Source organism: Pollachius pollachius (genome assembly GCF_949987615.1).
Source record: "Pollachius pollachius genome assembly, chromosome: 8".
Taxonomy (NCBI): Eukaryota; Metazoa; Chordata; class Actinopteri; order Gadiformes; family Gadidae; genus Pollachius; species Pollachius pollachius.
In genome coordinates, this window is record NC_136941.1 from 26,671,659 (window position 1) to 26,690,629 (window position 18,971).

General features: G+C 42.8%; 2 protein-coding genes across 2 annotated transcripts in view; both read left to right on the forward strand.

The window, feature by feature from the left end:
• The first annotated feature begins 418 nt into the window (after positions 1 to 418).
• Positions 419 to 14,777, forward strand: LOC307079993 (aminoacylase-1A-like). Its single transcript, XM_079742548.1, has 15 exons — positions 419 to 474; positions 1,517 to 1,661; positions 2,356 to 2,420; positions 2,530 to 2,634; positions 2,723 to 2,817; positions 3,573 to 3,649; positions 3,770 to 3,859; positions 4,438 to 4,494; positions 4,589 to 4,662; positions 4,780 to 4,829; positions 9,497 to 9,641; positions 11,233 to 11,301; positions 11,382 to 11,461; positions 11,580 to 11,640; positions 13,944 to 14,777. The coding sequence occupies exons 2-15, from the start codon at positions 1,529 to 1,531 to the stop codon at positions 14,118 to 14,120; spliced, it is 1,278 nt and encodes a 425-aa protein (XP_079598674.1). The 5' UTR covers positions 419 to 474; positions 1,517 to 1,528; the 3' UTR covers positions 14,121 to 14,777.
• Positions 14,778 to 15,885: 1,108 nt separating this feature from the next.
• Positions 15,886 to 18,971, forward strand: part of cacna2d2b (calcium channel, voltage-dependent, alpha 2/delta subunit 2b) — a gene marked incomplete at its 3' end in the record, with an annotated part of 56,006 nt that continues 52,920 nt past the window's right edge. The window contains exon 1 of the mRNA XM_079742013.1: positions 15,886 to 16,019. Coding sequence (XP_079598139.1) covers positions 15,898 to 16,019 — 122 coding nt within the window. The 5' untranslated portion in view covers positions 15,886 to 15,897. The remainder of the gene's footprint in view (positions 16,020 to 18,971) is intronic.

Genomic DNA, 18,971 nt, shown 5'->3' on the forward strand with positions numbered 1-18,971 from the left:
GTGTGTATTTATGTATACGCAGGGTGCGATTTGTGAAAAAACCAGAGGGGGGGATAATTTTGAGAAACATTTTAAAATGTTTCAAAATGAAGACGGACCCTGTGTATTTTGGTTGTTAATTATTACGATGTAATGGTGAAAATACTTTGGGTGGGGGGGATAATTTTTATCCCCACCGAGGATAAAAATAATTCAGCAGAGGGTAGGACGTGTAAACCAGAGGGGGGGATAATCCCCACCATCCCCACCGGCAAATCGCACCCTGTGTATACGAATATCTACCGTTTTTTAATCATTAGCTAATTTCAATATTACTGGTATATTTTATTTGGTTGAGTATCTCGAGTCTTTTATTTTGAAGAAAAAACGAACGGCTGCGTATTTCCGGTCCTGTTTCTGCAGCTCAATCAGGTGACCAGATGAACTCACGCGCACGTTCTTCTCCATTGAGCAGCGCAGGTTGCCGACCGAAAGGTGAGTCATCCAACCCACTAGCACTCAGCAGCTGCCGACTGGCTAACCCCGGTCCAGCCCAGGGCACGGGGCTGTTCCGGCGCCCAGGCTGATTGATCAACTGAGCGGGAGACAGACATGAACGTTATTAGCCGCTGTTAAAACGTCGCGATGTTGTGTAGTTATATGAGGTTCTTCAGTCTTTAAAGATGAGTGCTGCTTAGCGGAGCTGCGTATATGCGCATGCCCGTGACCCATAGTCTCTGGCTCTGTTTCAGCGCGTGGGACCCCCGCGTCGGTCCTCTCCGCTATTAAAGATTTACTTTATTAAAGACCTGCATGACAGGTGTCCCGGTGACTGTACCTAGTGGGCACCGTTATCTTATTTAGTTCAATAACTAAAATAGGCTATCACTCTCTGGTAGAAAGTTGGTATCCAAAGGGACACTATTGAGTGATACAACTGCACACCTTCACGTTGTCAAAAGCAGTTTGTATTCCCGTCCCGACGTTGGCTTGTAGCGCCGACTGCTGTGGACAGGACGAGCTTGCAGACTTCCAGCCCTATACCATGGAGTCCAATTCAGTGCAATGATGGCTGCATAAAGGGTTAACCCAAGTCAAATGACTGAATCCTACATTTATTATAAGTCGCTTTGGATTAAAGCATCTGCTAAACGCCCTAATATAAAACCAATCTAAATGTACACTGGGGGACCTTACGTGAGGCGGCCAATATTTGTGAACGTTGACAGGTGGGCCTAACGTGATTAAGGGCTCTACATCAGGCGTGGCTCTACATCAGGCGTGAAATTGTTCAATGAGATCAGAGTTTCAGCTGTTATATTTCTATGTGATTAAATGTGGACAAGGAGCTGGCTTTTCGGGTGTCAATAGGACTATTAAAACCAGGCCAGACTCTAAACACCCTAAACGGATCTCAACAGTCTGTCCTTTTCTTATATACCGTTATATCTTGCCCTTATATCTTGCCCTTTTTCTGTTTTCTGTTTACCTCCAGCATGAATCAAAGTTTCAGTATCTTTATTGTTTGTATTTTAAGGAGTTCATAACAATGCTGCCTGACAAAGACGGCCCCAGCGGCGGCGGGCCGTGTTCCACCCAGGGTTCTGTTGGGGAGGACCCCTCAGTGTCCCTGTTCAGAGAGTATCTCCGCCTGAAGACAGTGCACCCAGAGCCCGACTACGGTAAATAAAAGCCTCTAACCGGACTTTAACCAGCCTCTAACCGGCCTTTAACTAGCCTGTAACTAGCCTTTACAATGGGTTGGTATTTAGTGTTTTTGTTCTGAAAATAATTATTTGTGAAATAATAAACGTTAAGGCCATGCAGTGAAGAACGTTAATCAGTTATTATGTTATTTCTGTCGTGGCTTTTATTGCGTACAATATATATTTATTAATTTGCGTCAACGCATCTATCTTGGTAAACAAGTTAAGTCACTGTTGATGATTCACACATTGGCCCTTTGGTGCTAGAGGCATCTGTGGTCCTTTTGTTCCAGCTATTGGTATATCATAATACGGCCAATGTGTAGGGCCAGTGGCTGGTTACTCATCAGCTCTCTGGACTCTCTTTATTGTCCACCCTAACCCTCACCAGACGTCTGACTTTTGTTGTGGTGAAGCTTTTAACTTGACCTGTCATATAAACAGATGGATGCATATAACTGCTCTGGGGTTTCCTCTTTTGGACAAATATTGTTAATTAAAATAACTCTTGATTTCCAGAGAAAGATTGATGAGACTTACAGGCCTCTTGATCCCTTTGCTTTTATGACTCCTACCCACCTTCATTGGCTGTGCTTCATCACAAAGTGCTACCAGGGCATTGCCTGTCTTGTTGTCTATTGAGAGCTGCTTCGTGCTTATGCTTCTGCAGATGCTGCCCTTCGTTTCTTGGACAGAATCGCAGAGGAGCTTGAATTGCCTATGAAAAAGATTGAGGTTTGTTCAAGTAATGTTATACATTACAACCCCTCGTATCATCCAATATAATACTGAAAGTACATGCTAAGTAAAGGATAGACATTTAAAACCGTCTGCAACCGTTCAGCTTTTCCCTCGTAGGGTCTTGACCATCATGACCTGGGAGGGAACCAACCCTGCTCTGAAGTCCATTCTGTTGAATTCCCACACGGATGTGGTCCCCGTCTACCAGGTATGCCCGGCCAACCGCCTCCATATCCAGAGCATCTGGCTTCTGCTCACAGGATGGGAATACGGTGTGTTACTCTATTCCTCCACAGGAACATTGGAAGTATGACGCCTTCACAGCAGTGAAGGACGCAGAGGGGAACATCTACGGCCGAGGAGCACAAGACATGAAGTCTGTCACTATACAGTAGGTCTAATCTGAGCATGGCTCTATCAGAGGAGCGTAGGACATGAAGTCTGTCACTATACAGTAGGTCTAATCTGAGCATGGCTCTATCGGAGGAGCGTAGGACAGGAAGTCTGTCACTATACAGTAGGTCTAATCTGAGCATGGCTCTATCGGAGGAGCGTAGGACATGAAGTCTGTCACTATACAGTAGGTTCAATCTGTCTATATCAGGGCTGCCCGATTTGGGGCCCGCAGGCCAAGTTTGGCCCGCGACCGATTTTATTTGGCCCGCGCCTTACCCACTGTATATATTATTGTTTTCCGCCATCAGCGCTCGGAATCTGCGCTCGCTCTCATTGAATATTATTTATTGGTGCACTTCCATTCCTGACCCTAGAATAACATTGTGATACATTGATGGTAGGGTGGCGCTGTTGAGCTCCTATCCTGTTCAGCCGCCTCCCACATATTTGACTAAATATACTGAAAATTTTAAATTTTGGCCCACGAGCCTCCCCACGATTACATTTTGGCCCTCCACTGGGAAGAATTTGGGCCCCCCGGTCTATATGATATCACTCCGCCATACGGGGAATGTTATATCGTCTGGTCTAGGGTTAATATATCAAATTGCTCTTCAATCTCGAAAGCCATTTAATAAGAAAAATGTAAGCAGAATAACGCTAATGTCATTACAAAATCCCACCACATATTGGTGTTGTCTCATTTTACTCTAATTTCCCATGCTTTTTCTTTATTTTTTATACTCCTAGGTATATCCAGGCGATCAGGAGACTGAAGGCAGAGGGAAGTCAGCCAGTGCGCACTGTCCATTTAATGTTTGTTCCAGGTAAGACCTGGCACTTGTAACATATATTTTAATCTCCCAATTACATTTAATATGAAAACAAACTGCTGAGTTGTTTGGGGATTAATCATTGAATTGCATGTTGTACTTTGCTTTCTGTAGATGAAGAAGTTGGCGGTCATAAAGGAATGGAAACCTTTGTCACTCACCCAGAGTTTCAAAAGTTAAACATTGGCTTTGCCCTCGATGAAGGTACTTTTGTTTTTATTAATAAATAAACCATTACAATCAAGGAAATTTCTTCTGTCATTTTCACACCTACCCAGGCAACAGTTTTTAGGTAGCTTGTTTCAATATTTGATATCCGTGTGAATCCCATTCAACATTGTCCTTCTCATGAATGTGTCTCTCTTCATTTATTTAATTATGATAATAATGAACTTCCCTTAACAAAGGACAGATGCCCCAGGCAGTTCAGTGTTGAGCTCAAGGATCCACATCATTGCATACGTACCTGGCTGCAGACAATAATATGAGATTGATGTTGATGGTAGACAAGGTCTATCATGACTACTAGCTAGAGAACACGAAAATTATTGATATAGTTTGGATCATGGGATTGCTGGCATCGATTAGACCCGTAATGAAGAAGGGCTGGTCAATTTGCAGGCTGATCACGGCATAGCCAGACAGAATCATTTCATTCAAATGAAAGGAAACAATGCCATCGCCATTTGATTCTGAGATGGGCAGCTCTTCCTTTAGTCCGCTCTGGCGTGCTAGTGGTTTCACTGGGTCACTGCGGTGTCTCGTGTGTGTGTTGGCGTCAGGTTTGGCCAGCCCTGGGGAAGCCTTCACCGTGTTCTACGGGGAGAGGAACCCCTGGTGTAAGTACAAATCACCAGTCGCTGTCCACAGTCCCAGCAACTCAGAATGGCAGACCTAATGTCTTGTATACCCTAAACTCTGGACATGTTTCAGGGATCACAATCCACTGCCCAGGCAGCCCTGGGCACGGGTCTCGGTTTGTTGAGAACACGGCTGCGGAGAAGCTGGTAAGATTGATCTTCCTGAAGCTGTAGGTTTTAACTTTTGGTTTCTATGTTGGTGTGCTGTGTATAAAAACATAAAACCATGTGTTTTATACTTTTTCTGTTTCCACCTTCCTTTAGCGAAGTATCATCAACTCCTTCATGGATTTCAGAGAGACGGAAAAACAAAGGTAAGAGATATATTGTGAAAATGTATTGCATGATAGTGTTGACTAATAGGGACAATGTGAAGGATTGACAGCTATAGCAGTTACTAGCAGTCACTATGCATAACAATAAGAAAAATCCCCTGTCTTAACGCGAACCCTCCCTTTTGCTGTGGTTGACTGCACTCACTCAATCACAATAAGCAGCCAAAGCCAACAACTAGAGTCACACCTAAACTCAGCTGTTCCTCCATACCTCCGATATTAATCCTGGTCCTAGCCCTCTTTTAGCTGTTGGCTTACTTCAATAATGGGCATTCACGCCCCCTGCAGTACCTGTAAGTAAAGTCGATTCTAAGATTTTACATATTTAGTTAAAGTATTTCAAAATACAATTGATCACGTTTTAGGGTGAAATTTAATTTATGGGGTCGTTGCTATTTTTAGCCATCGGCATGTACTATCGTTATAGCTAGATCATTTTACCTTAAGAAAACCATAAATATATTAGTCAATCTTACACATTAAAGGGTTTCCCACAACAAAAAGTAAAGTGATGGGGTTAATGCTGCCCTGAAGTCTTGGCATAGGGCTGTACCCTTAAATGTGAATAGTCTAATCTTGTGCTGGGTCGAAACAATGTGGTTACAGCCGGGCATAAAGAGAGCTGATCCCTGGTCAGTTTCTAGCAGTTAACACTGCCAGACACAGTGACTTGGTCCGCTGAGCCTTCCTCAGCCCCCTGCTCTAGATGGCGTTGTTGCAGTCTTTGTGAGCTTTAGGCGCACACAGACAAACATAAACCACAATAGGCAAGGACACCCACTGGTGAAAGTTACCCACTCTGTCGGTATTTTCCCTGTTTTGTTAAGTTAAATGGTCATGAATTTGATCTATAGTACACTGAAACGTGTCATTCACATGGATTTGTTAACTTAACGTCTAAAGGCCCATTCACACCCTACAGTAAATACGGATACGGACCGTTTCGTCCGGTCCCGGAGGTCGTTTCGTCCGTCAGTGGGTCCGTCACCTCTGAGTTTAGGAACACGGAGTGCTCCGGGAGAAACGGAGCAATACCGGAATAACGGAAATCGAGGCGGCAGTATAGAGTCAGAGAGTCCAACCATTCGCGAAAATAGAGAGTAGTATAATATCTGAGATGTGTATATATATATTGTATTGAACGTTTTATACTTATATTATACTATATACCTGACCTTTTTGTTTTATTGTTCACCTGCTTTGGCAATGAGTTGTAACTGGTCATTTAAAAATGGCTCAACATTTTGAGGAGATAATCTGTGGGTTGGATAGGGGTGTCACATGCCACCGCCGCCTAGGCCTGCACTTTTTGAACCTTTTTTGCCGATTTCGGATGACACAAAGCAAAACCATCTCCTCTACAGATGCCATGTTTGCGATTGTCAATGTCGTTAATTTGTGACAGTCACTGCCCTCTAGAGCAGGGTTCGGCGTCTGGCGGCCCGCCGGCCATAACTGGTCCGCCAGAGATAATATCTGGCCCGCCAGATTATTCTGAAGTTATATGATTATTATTATTATTATTATTATTATTATTATTATTATTATTATTATTATTATTATTATTATTATTATATTTTATATTGAATATCTATATCTGTTAGCTTAAAAGTAAAGGGCCGGATACAGTGAACTTTATTTTCTTTCACAACCGTTTTTGAATTTAAATGTATCAAATCCTGCTACTACTCCCGGAAGGTTAGAGACACACTCGTCACGGTCACGCGTAAACTGCGAGGGGCTGAGCGGGAGTTATTGGAAACTATGCAATATTAAATAAAACTGAGCTCCCCTTTATAGGCCTATATACAACAACTATGGCGACCCGACATTAAGTATTTTTGTGTGATACTGCACGCAGAGAAAGGCAGGAGCTGTTGACAAAAGATGTAAGACGCCAAGCTCTGAGACTTTGATGTTTAACGCAAGTAGAGTCTCTGATGAGGCTACTTCGCCTACAGCTCTTCTAACGGTGAGTAGGCTAGGAACGGAGGTTTGTGTGTGTGCGCAGTCAATCAGCACCCGTCTCGTCGGTCGGTCTTTTATCCCGACAAAAGCCTCGTAAGGACAGTTCCTCTGCGTCTCTCTCGTAGATCGCACCATCTTTCAACGTCTTTGTTTAATACGACTGCATCACCTTCTCTCACGTGATCAGCAGCTCGCGGATTTCACTTTCTCTCCAGTTAGAACTGCTCATGATGATATCTCTACCCAACGTGATCAGGCATGACATTTACGTGATTAGGGCATACACTTGTTTATATGTGTGTCTTTTAAGAGTCATCTAGTGCTTGGTAGGCATTTGACTAAGCCAGCTGACGGGCCTGCATGGCAGTTCCAGATGCACTTTTATTAATCAATTCCTTGAACTAGCCTTTGATAATGTTCTGGCCCGCCACCTACTGGCTGGAAAAGAAATTGGCCCGAGGCCAAACTTAGTTCCTGACCCCTGGTCTAGATGTATTGCGTAACATCCATAACAATGCTGAAACCGGACAGAGGTATGTCCTGGAGACAACGTTTGGTACGGACGGACGAATTTCGTCCGGATCCGGAGGTATGAACCGGCCTTAACTTGAAGCCTGCAGAATATACATTCTAAAGCCAAAGCCAAGAAACCATAGGAGGGCATTTCCTCTCACCGTGACGTGAGTCAGCCATCTTTGAGGGGCCACTTATATGTAAATGAGGCGGCTGGTGGTTCATCTTTTGTAACGCATGAATGAGGAGCACATGTAAATGTCCCTCAGTGCAGGCACTCTGAGGGACAGGTAATATCAATAGTGGTTAACATTTGGAACCACACTTATCTAGTATGCTTTATACTTAAAGTTAACCTTACTTATACTTATAATCTAAGTGAACTGAGAAATGGACTGATGTCATTGACTACAGAGGGATGTCTGTCTGAGTGTTCGCCGGTCAACCCATGACCTTCTGAGGTGTTGTAAGTAACATATGGGGCTGATGCCTTTCTCTGATATTCTCTACCAATATTTCAACAGTTTGGCTGAGAAGCCTCCAGTATTTTCCACCATAATAGTCGCATTAACCGTGCATCTATACGTTCAACCAGATTGGATTCGGATTTTGGGTTCTGTGTCTGCTCGAGATCTTTTCTTAGGGCCATGAGCCGGAAGTAAAAGGAGACGATAGTCGTCGCCGTCGGAAAACGAGAAACGGCGTTTTATTTAAAAAGGTGGCGAAGAAGATGGAGGGTGCCGGTGTCGTGCCAATTTAGTTAACCCCTATAAGAAGTGTATCCACGGCCGCGGGAGCACGCATGCATTAAGTGCAGGTTGAAGTAGACACGACGCTTCGATTTCACCCAAGGCTGAATTAAAAGTACGTGTTTTCTAAATGTTGGTCATCAACGAGGTTCTTAAGTACTAACTACGGGCACATCTGTCAAAATAAATGTTTTTTTTCTTCCTACGTGTTTATGATTTTTATTCATTCATTGCCCTGCCGCCGAACTGACGGGGATATTCTCCGATATTATGAATCTTAAAGACTGCGTCGGGTTTTCTAACTCTGGTACTTTCCGCAACAAGTAAAGACTCGTCGTGGGGGTTATCTCAGCCATGGTTGAGACGGGATTGGGGGAAAGGAACTTTGGCTTTGACTCTCTTTGACTCGCGACATGGTACAGAAACGGATTGTTGCAGCATGCGGACTCCCTGATCCGGAGGAAGTCCTCCGCCGCCGGGCTCCCTGCTAGCCAGACACATGGCATACAACATTGAAATGTAAACTAAAGAAAAGTAATTTCGCTTGTTATTGTTAATTGAGATCTTAGATTATTGGAGATGTTTCGCAGAAGTCTACATGGTTGGAACAATGGGATGTCGGAGCAGAGGGTTTTTTTTTTTTTAAATCAAGGGGCGTCGGACTAATGGGCAGTAGTACCAATGGGAATTTTTCGGGTTATTGAGAGGCTGAAACAATAGAGCGTTGGAGAAATAACATGGACCCGAAGTGACAGCTGTCTACTGAAAACATCTTTCTCGAATGCCGCCTGGGTTTGTTGTTGTTGCTGGGGACGTAAACAGGTCAGCCGGCGGCTCTATAACCACTAGTTGAAATGGGCACAGTGCCAACTATCGTACCGAGGCATGACATGCTTCGGCCAATGATTCGATTTTCTCACCTCCATGTATACTCTGACAATTGCAGTTGTCCAATTGAGGAGCATAGTCGAACTATGGCTGTAATCGAATAAAGCAGTGCATGTAAATGTACTGACTGTTTTGATTGTGTAATTGTGTATCATTTTAATTAAGGTATATTATATTAGGCCAACCCAGGAACTACAGTGAAAGTGCTGCTTTGCGTCACATGATTGAGAGGAAACGAACTTATGAAAGTTAATGTTCACTAAATTGCTTTATTACTCTACTACAATACATGGAAAGTTTTTTTTTATTTTATATTTTATAAAATCAATATTTTGGCCCAATGGGCTGGTTTTAAATTTTAGTAGAGTAATAAATGAACTAAGAATACATTAATATCACAGATTCAGATTTGAACACATTTGCATCATCCTAATACTAAGGTCTAAACACTTTTAAAGTGGGAACTCTTTTACAACAATGAGTTGTATGTTCCGTTAAAGGTAAAGAATGAGGCGCTCTGTTTGACAGGTTGAATATGAGCCAGTGTTTCACTCTGGGTGACGTCACTACCGTCAACATGACCATGGTGAAAGGAGGGGTTGCCTACAACGTAATCCCCGCTGAGATGGAAGTGAGCTTTGACCTGAGAATACCTCCCACCGTCAATCTTCAGGTGCGTAGTCTTCACTTTCTCTACTTTATTATTATAAGGTACTAAGACATCCGTAGGAACCCTGTGGTATTCCTTATTATTGAATTGCATCATTATCTTTATTTTTCTAAAAAATTCATCCATATCTCAAATAAGATATAGTCAAAAGTTGTATAAATTGGCATGCATTTAGAACTTGTAAAATAAGTAAGGTAATGCTAAGGTCGGGCGAAATTCATTTATAGGAGGCGCTATAATCAGAGTTTGAGTGTCAAATGGTTGCTATTTCTACTAGGATAATGCAATATGCATGACACATTTTTTAACTGCACCATTTGTCATGATGAACAATATTCCTACTGCAACCCAAAAAAAAAAAAAAAATGGAATTAATGCAATGACCAGAACTTGGCCAAACGCCCACAATAAGTGATTTTGCGGCCCAGGTCAGAAAAGCTGCAAACTTGGCACACAGTCCCACTGATGGCTGGGACTAAATGTTGAATCATCATAGCAGTAAGACCCAAACATGTAGGGGTGGGAATCTCTTGGCACCTCACGATTCGATTCGATTACGATTCAGAGGTCAACGATTCGATTCTAAAACGATTATTGTTGCATCTCGAAGCAATATATAATATATATATACATCTGAATTTGCTACTCAGAGTTTGCAAATAAATTCCTACTTTTGTGATGATCATTAAAGAAATCAACAGATTAATTACCTTATCTAATATTTGAAAAAGCTTTTGTCACAAATATGACTTTCTATGAACAATGCAATAATCAATGCAGCTTGCATTACAACACACTATGGAAGTAGGTAAAAAATAAACAGATATAGTTTTCTTTTCTTTCTAATCTTTATTTTCTATGTCATTAAAGAAAAAGCTGCTCTTAGTCAATTATAAGAATAAGAACTTGTTGGTCGTTCTTGTGTCTGGCTGTGAGTTTGCGTGCATGCTATGCGTAGGCTGAATCGCAATCGCATCCAGACAAATCAGATTGGCCAATACACATTGAAGATAAATTAAATAGTTTTAAAACTACTCAAGTTATCCCTCTCTGTCTAACAGAATGTTGCAGGAGGCAAACATTTAATTAAAAAAAATATATATTTTTTTGTTCCGATTATTAACTTTGAATCGAGACGGAATCGTTCTACACAGAATCGCGATGCATCGAAGAATCTATTATTTTTCCCACCCCTACAAACACGGCGAAGACATACTGTTTTGTGTAAAATATATGCATATTTGGGACGTTAAAACAGCTATAACTTTGCATAATAATGATGTAGGATCAGTTTTCTAAAATGGCTGAAAAGAGGAGATGGAAGTAGCCATGAAAGTCCCGGCTATCTGAACGGCGGCCCCCTGCCAATGCTTCGGGTTATTTTTTAAACATGGTTCGAGATTGTGATATGTTTTCTTACCATAAACCTGTTTTTATGGAATACCAATGAAATTTTAACATCCTTACCTAGCTAATCTGTCCTATCATCTCAAGTCCAAAGCGTGCAATACAAAAGCATTAAATTGTATTTTTTTCATTGTATAATGTACATACCACTAAGATATTCCTAAAACTTTTTAAATACACCTTTCAGGGGTTTGAAAAGCAGATCAAGCTGTGGTGTAAAGAAGCAGGCGAAGGCATCACCTATGAGTTTGCTCAGGTACCTCGCCTCACTCTGTTTCTGTCTCTGTACATTGTTCAACTAGTGGGATTGTTTTTGACACCAACCCCCTTTTGCAGAAACACATGAACCAGAATGTGACCTCTACAGAGGACAGTGATCCCTGGTGGAATGCATTCAGTACTACCTGCAAAGCAATGTCAGTTCACAGTTTGCTTATGTAACACACACACATTGATAAAAATTCTAATGTGCATGTTTACACCTTTTTTCCTCTTGAAGTATAGTAATGGCTAATGGCTGTGTTTCATGACTAGGAATATGATTTTGGAAAAGGAGATATTTCCTGCAGCCACTGATAGCCGTTTTATCCGAGCTGTAAGTATCAGGAATCCTTAACTTTAAAGTTCTTTTAAATGTATCATATGTAATATTTCCGCATTTTAAAAAAATAGCATTACAACCTTCAACACCCTTAGTTATTTTGAGTATGATTGTTTTTTAACACGGAAAACAGTGCTGGGCTTCCCAATGATTTAACTTGTCACATTGTGTTATGTCTGTATGGGTAGTCCAGCCATCTAATGATAAGTTAGTTAACATAACTGTAGGTAACGTAACCTGTGTCTATTTCATTAGTGTGTATGTGTGTCTATTTCAAATGTGACTAATAGTAACGTGAATAAAACATCACCTTGTCGGTGAACATGATTCTACCTGAGTGGCGTTAGATTTTGACTGACAGTGCGGTCAAGACGCCAGCCCCCACCAGACAGCAGACCCGTTGCTAATTCACCTGAGGGGTATTCCATCAAAGTCACTAACGAAGGCGGCGCTGAGTTGATTGAGCCCGGTTAGAACTAACGCCAACTTCCAATTGAGGCTAAAGCCGTTCCATCAACACAGTTCAGCCGCACCTTGCTCAGGTTAGTTCAAGCCAGGCTTACGTTATCGTTGATCAGGCAGGCTCTAGAGATATGTAACCAGCCCAGAACTGTGAATGTCGAATCATGGATCAAATGTCTGAAAAGGACCGAGCGGGATCTTTTCCAGAGGCGAACAGAAGCTGCTTGTGGAGGTCTATGAGGAGTACAAGCATATAATAACTCAGAAAGGGAACACTAACCGTTAATAAATACAGGGAGGATATCTGGCAAAAAATTGCCGATCTGTTGAATGCATAAGTAGTATTGAGCGTAACATATTTTAATTTAGTATTGACCATGGATTCAAAAAGAGGGAGGTAGTCTGGAGCTAATGTGTCGGACTTGCACACGGTCGTCCGGGGTTCAATCCCCACCTAATGGGTGATTTACGAAGGATATTATCTTTACCGTGGGTTTTTGCAAGTTATATTTGGGTCCTAGGGATATTGTAAGACATATTTATTAAATAAAAAGTCAATCGTTAGGCCTTATTTCTCTGATATAAAGGAAATTACAAAAATAAGCCAACGGTAAGAATTCAATGGTGTGCCCGGGACGCGACCTGAGGTCGCCCGTACTACAGGGCAGATGCTAGACTCACCCTACTGCTTGTCCACACATTTAATAGAATGCATTGGTTAGAATAGAAATGTGCTTAGAAAATATCCACGATTACAATAGATAGCAATTCATTTAATTATTTTATTTGCATCATTTAATTAGACCCTTAGTGAAAATATACGCTGTTTGTACTTCATATATGTACATTTTTGAAAAGTCTAGGCTTGGCGGAAGCTTCTGATGGTACAGTTGTTACCGACAGATGGGACTTCTCTGAAACACAGATTAAGTAAGCCTGACAGTTAGCCTGGTACCGACCAGGTTAGTTTGGTCGGATAAAGCGAAATAAGCCAAAAAAAACAAATGTATGTCGTAAAAAACTTTTTTTAGGACATATAATTTATTATCCTTCTACAAAAATCGCACGTTTTGAATTTAAGGTATACCTCTTGCGTCCCATCAGTCGGTTATCAAAGCAAATCCTAGCCATATTGTTTCTATTTAAAAGCATTTTCATTTTTGATGCGAAAATTTAAACATCATTGAATTCATAACATTTTAATATTTTACTGAATTGATTGGTTTGAAATTAACATCTTTGAAATTCAAATACAGCATTTCAAATTGTAGAGAAAACATATCTGGAAATTAAAGTTAAAGAAATTCCAACTGAAGGAAAAGGGTATTTAGGACGAGGCAATCAAGACTTGATGTAATCAAACTGACTGCTGGCAGTTTGATAATTCAATACACTCAATTGACAACACAGTTTTTTTCAGCAGAAGGGTGAATTTTGCCTCATTTGTAGAATGATATTGTTTGAACGGAGCATACCAAAGGAAGCAAATCGTTTGTACGTCTTCACTCGCTTCAAATATGAGTCAAAAAAAGTATTTTTTTGGAGTGTCGAAATTTATTCAACATTTAATGTCTGTCCAACAAGGCTGTGTGCTTTACCCTACAGATGTCTGTAAAATATTAAACAAAGCTAAGAGTGTGATTAAAAATGTTAAATGGTTATGGCTGAAAACAACGGGCTCAATCGCTTCTTATTTGCCGACGGCTGGTGTAGAAGTTAGGGATGGGACCTGTCCAAGGTTCAGAGCGCCATCCCGATCCACCAGCCGCATTGAGCCAGACACCGCATAACGAGGACTACGTTCTCGCTAACACAAACTTGTCGGTTGATCCTAGGTGGGGATCCCAGCGGTGGGCTTCTCCCCAATGAACCGGACCCCCATCCTGCTGCACGACCACAACGAGTTCCTCAACGAGCAGGTGTTCCTGAGCGGCATCGACGTGTACCAGAGACTCATTCTGGCTCTTTCTGGCGTTCCCGCCTTCCCTGACGAGACCAATCCCTTTCTTTAACACCCTGGTCAACACATTCAACTGAAGAACGAGCAGATATTGCCAAAGAATAAGGAACATGTATTCATATATACATATAGGATTTCCTTAATACAATGATTTTCTGTTAATGAAATTAATACTCAGGGGTGTGTGTGTGTGTGACTGAAACAGCGGTGTAACACTATGATCATCTTTGCATTCTAGGTTGGCCGTCTGTCAAAGCAGTCTTTAGTCAATATGATTTGCTGTTTGAATAAGGGGTCCTATAATTGAAAATATGAAATGAGAGTAATTGACATATCTATCTTTCATTTAACCTTTTTGACCCTCACCTTTTGTAAATGCAGTTTTAATCCTAAACGTTTTATGATGCATTTTACTCTATAATGATGACTTCTAATAAAATAATGAATATTTTTTGAAACTGGAGATATTTTTCCCCTAACCAGTCTCATTTGGTCAGTTACATTCCTCCTAAATATTAATAAAAACACATGGATAATCTCAATGTTGGATACAACAGAACTTCTTAAATTAAGTAATGTTACATAATCAATCTCCAGCACATGGTCCATTACAAAACCGTTTCAAAGGTTTCTTCCAAAGACATTTCCAAATTGTGACATTATGTACAAACCATCAAATGTTCTGAATGTATTCCCATGACGCATCACTAAATAAAGCATCTGTGAAATGGTAAATGACGTACATAAAAACAGAATGATGGCACTTTTGTCAAGACCAACCACCATATCCACCTGTGTATGAGGATGGAACACATCTGCTATAATATAACGGAAAAGTTATCCGAAGGGCTTTTGGAGCGATGCGCTGTTCTCCCTTTAGAGAGGCAACAGTTCACAGCGTGTCTGATTGGGATCGTCAGGGAGACAGCGGACTCTAAATACAGAGTAGATCTTCAGGACAGCAGCATTAACACTTCAGACTACAGGCTCCTTGAGGAACACTTTCCATGGTCAATTCCGCTCCAGGAACACAGTCACAGCAGGTCAAGGCCCATTCTGCCTGGACGCCAGCAGTACCGTATTTAGGTTTGGTTTTGAAGAACCGCTCTCATGCAACGCTGTCCGTGTTTCATGAAAAGTGAATAAATACCAAATAGTGCTCCCATAGTGTAGTACTGAATAATTAGGTGAGGTGAAGATATTTCATTGCTTAGGAATCAACACAGTCCTTAGATAAGGAGGATGTTTGACTGGTATAAAGCCTTGATAACTATTGGTCTTTGGTAAGATTAGATAATGTGATGATTAATGACCCTCTGAAATAACGCTCACACCCATTGCTAACCCAGTCACACATGGTACGGTCCAGAGATCCCACGAGCATATACCATTTAATCTAAGACAGTTATTTCAGGCTTTTTCTCTCTTTCTATTGAAAGTATTTTCCGGGCTTTAATAGCCTATAAGCTGCTTGATTTTTGGGGATGCCGCTTGGGCCGTCCGGTTCTCCATCTCCCCGCGTCCTCCACCTCTAGAGGTGCGCGAGCCTGGACCGGAGGAGGAGAGCGACGGGGCGGGGGGCGCGAGGCGGAGCGGCGCTCTGCAGTACAGTCTCCTCCGAGCATCACTCCGCATCCAGAGCTCCTTGATGCTCTCACGTCCGACAACAACGACTGTGGTATCGATATGACGAGAGTAGGAAACGTGACGACCGTGGCGATCATCTAGCCGTAGCGTGTTGGATGATTGTGTTGCCTTTCGTTCTTCTGAAGGAGCTCTTTGTTTTAAGCCTCGGAGCCCCCCAGTAACGAGAATTTTTTAATGGAAAAATGGCGACAGGCAAACAGTCTTCCAGCTTGGTCGTCTGCCTGCTCTCCATCCAGATGATCTTCTTGATTCTGCTGGCGTCCCGGCCTGGATCCGAGGCGCTCACCTTCCCTCAGCAATACACGTAAGAGCATCGCAGTCCTCCATTGATAATATATTGGTTGCTTAGAAGGAACTTTAGTTGTTCGTTACTCCAAAGCCACACTTGTATCAATCAACACACTTCCTTCAATTACCAACGTTGCGTCCGTTGCGTTACATAACAGCCCCCCCCCCCCCCCCCATAATGTGTCTATTTAATTATTCGACTTCCACCACGATTGACAGCCTATCTAAGGCTTGAATGAACGTAGAGAAAGCGTAGTAAGAACTTGACGGTTTTTTCCTCTCAGTCCAGAATGTGGATGATGTTCCAGTTTGCAGTGGTTGACTTGTGCAGGGCGAAGCATGAAGCGGTCAGAGCCTCTGAAGCCTCAGGACGCCCGGGTACCAGCACCTTCCTGCTTCCATGACAACACCAACAGCCCTGGCTCCGTCTTTCTGAGGGAAGATGGGCCCAGTGGCTCTTGGCTTCATCTCTTCCGTGATAAACAGATTCTGCTCATTCAAAGTTATTTGGCCTAGCATTACAATTAGGGCAATTAGCAGACGCTTTTATCCAAAGCGACTTACATCGGTTAATATACACATTGACGGCAGAGTTAACCATGCAAGGCGACAGCCAGCTCGTCAGGAGCAGTTAGGGTTAAGTGTCTTGCTCAGGGACACATCAACAATCAGCTAGGAGGAGCTGAGGATCGAACTAGCGACCTTTCGGTTACAAGGCAACTGCTCTACCTCCTGAGCTAAGCCGACCCTAACGATGTAGCTTTCAATAAAACAAGAAGGAGGTTGGAGTTGTATCGAAGCAGTTTCTTCTCTCAGGTCTAGCCCTTTGCTTTGTCGAGGCCCGGTTGTTTTCAAACACGAGGTGTCTTCCCATTCTAGGATAACTCAAATAATGGTTTGTTTGTTAACTGGCTCTCTCTCATGACGCCTTGCACTGATGTGTGCAGTAGGTCAACTTAATCACGCCATGAAGCGCACCTTGCCCTTACAAGAAGTACACTGCTGCTCCGCATACTAATTACAATAATAAGTGACATATTTTCGAAAGATGATCCTGATCCTCATGGCTGTTGCTAACCTCATTAGGCGCTAAGTACAGCTGGCGTGTGCGAACGCTCTGCACTCACTCGCTGGAGGGAGGGAGGGTTCACCAGATGTTGCGGTGGTCTTGGATTAGAGACTTCTGACCAATCACAGCGGTGCATGACAGCTTTATTTACCAATTAGAAGAGGGATCTATAAATCATGGAGTCGTTTGCATGTGTCGATGTGTAGGAGGATGGGGGATGTTTGCGTGTTTGTGTGTGTGTGTGTGTGTGTGTGTTTGAGGGTGTGTGTGTAGTGGTCTGTGTATGATTAATTGGGTTGCTGCAAGGTGCTAGTACCTAATACCTCTTCCTGTGGTTTAGTTTTTGTTCTAAAACAGCAACACAGTCCTCTGGCTGACTTGGACCTGCTGTCTTCCTGCAGCTCAGCCCAGTGTGTGTGTGTGTGTGTGTGTGTGTGTGTTTGTGTGTGTGTGTGTGTGTGCAGCTCAGCCCAGCGCAGGAAAACTAAATCACATTCTATTTACAAATGACTGCAAGAAATGGAATCTACATCCGCTGCACATGGCTTCCATCCCCTGCCAACCTCCCACCATTCCTTCATCTCGACATTCCTCCACCCTCTCAGACCCCCCCCCCTCCCTCCCCGCCAGATGGGGGAATGGGAGATGGGAATAGGGGCTTCCCAGCATGTAGGCCAGCCCCCCACACCCTCTCTCTGCTTTCCTCCCTCTCGTCCCAGGGGTAGGTTTGTGTGTGTGTGTGTGTGTGTGTGTGTGTGCACAAGCATGTGGACGAGTGTGCGTGTGTGCGTACATGGCAGGTGGAGTTGTGTAGAAACATACTGTTCTGTTTCTTCATGACTGCATATAGAGGGATCTGTGTTATATCGATAGAACGATCTGTGATGTATACTGCATATCTCTTCCTAAAGTAAGAAGTCCTAAAGGAAGAGATGCATATCGTAATCTCCTAAACCTCAAGGTGTTGTTCCAGCTGCTGGACCCTTCTGGAGTGAAGAGCGGAGCGCTGTTTAACCGTCAGCCACTCCACCTTCCAAAGGAACGTTCCTATAGCGTCTGTGACACCACCTGAGGCACCACTTTGGGAACAAGCTTTCCTTCCTCCTTTCAGTTGTCCGTCAATCAAAGTCAAAATCATCGAATGGGGGAGTCGTCTCCGTGAAGCTAAGGTGTGGGCTCCTTAATCTCCTCAGAAAGACACCCGTCATTCACACGGCTCTTTAAGATCCATTTGTGTCTAAGTAGAACCGTCGGTTCCGCCCAGACACACTGGGCTGTGTCCAAACAGCCAGTCTGGTCTGCACATGCACAGCATGGACACACTGGGATGTTGAAATCCTAATATTTGTGTAGGACTGTTCTCTAGTGTTCATGTGAATGTGTTAAAGGGGACATGTTAAACCACCAGGTGTGAGTGTGATTAGCCTTACAAGCCGTTTCCAAAATCTGCCCCATGTGACATCACTAGGGGGCGTGTCCACCTAGATCTGTGCTGGATAGATCAGTCTACCAGCCTACCCGGTGGACTGAAGTAAACGTTGCTCATCTATCCAGCACAGATCTAGGTGGACACGCCCCCTAGTGATGTCACATGGGGCAGATTTTGTTAAACGGCTTGTAAGGCTAATCACACTCACACCTGGTGGTTTAACATGTCCCCTCTAAGATAAGGTACTACTCACCTTACACAAGGCTCAAGTTCCTGGTGGAAAGGTTGAGGATAATTATTATAATGCCCTTCTTTGGTCATGGGTGATGGTTTGACGATGAAAAATACAGTTTTTGTTCATCGTACTGGATTGCACATTGAAATGAAAGACTCCACGATTAGTTTGATGATGGCTAGTGTTGGCAGCTCTTGTAAAGAGTTTATTGCCATTTAACTCTGGAGAGATTGAG

What these genes read in the sequence shown, in the direction of transcription:
- LOC307079993 (XM_079742548.1), top strand. Translation starts at nt 1,529, where the DNA reads ATGCTGCCTGACAAAGACGGCCCCAGCGGCGGCGGGCCGTGTTCCACC. An exon ending in GCACCCAGAGCCCGACTACG is followed by an intron (nt 1,662 to 2,355) that starts GTAAATAAAAGC and finishes ATGCTTCTGCAG; the next exon opens with ATGCTGCCCTTCGTTTCTTG. An exon ending in TGCCTATGAAAAAGATTGAG is followed by an intron (nt 2,421 to 2,529) that starts GTTTGTTCAAGT and finishes GCAACCGTTCAG; the next exon opens with CTTTTCCCTCGTAGGGTCTT.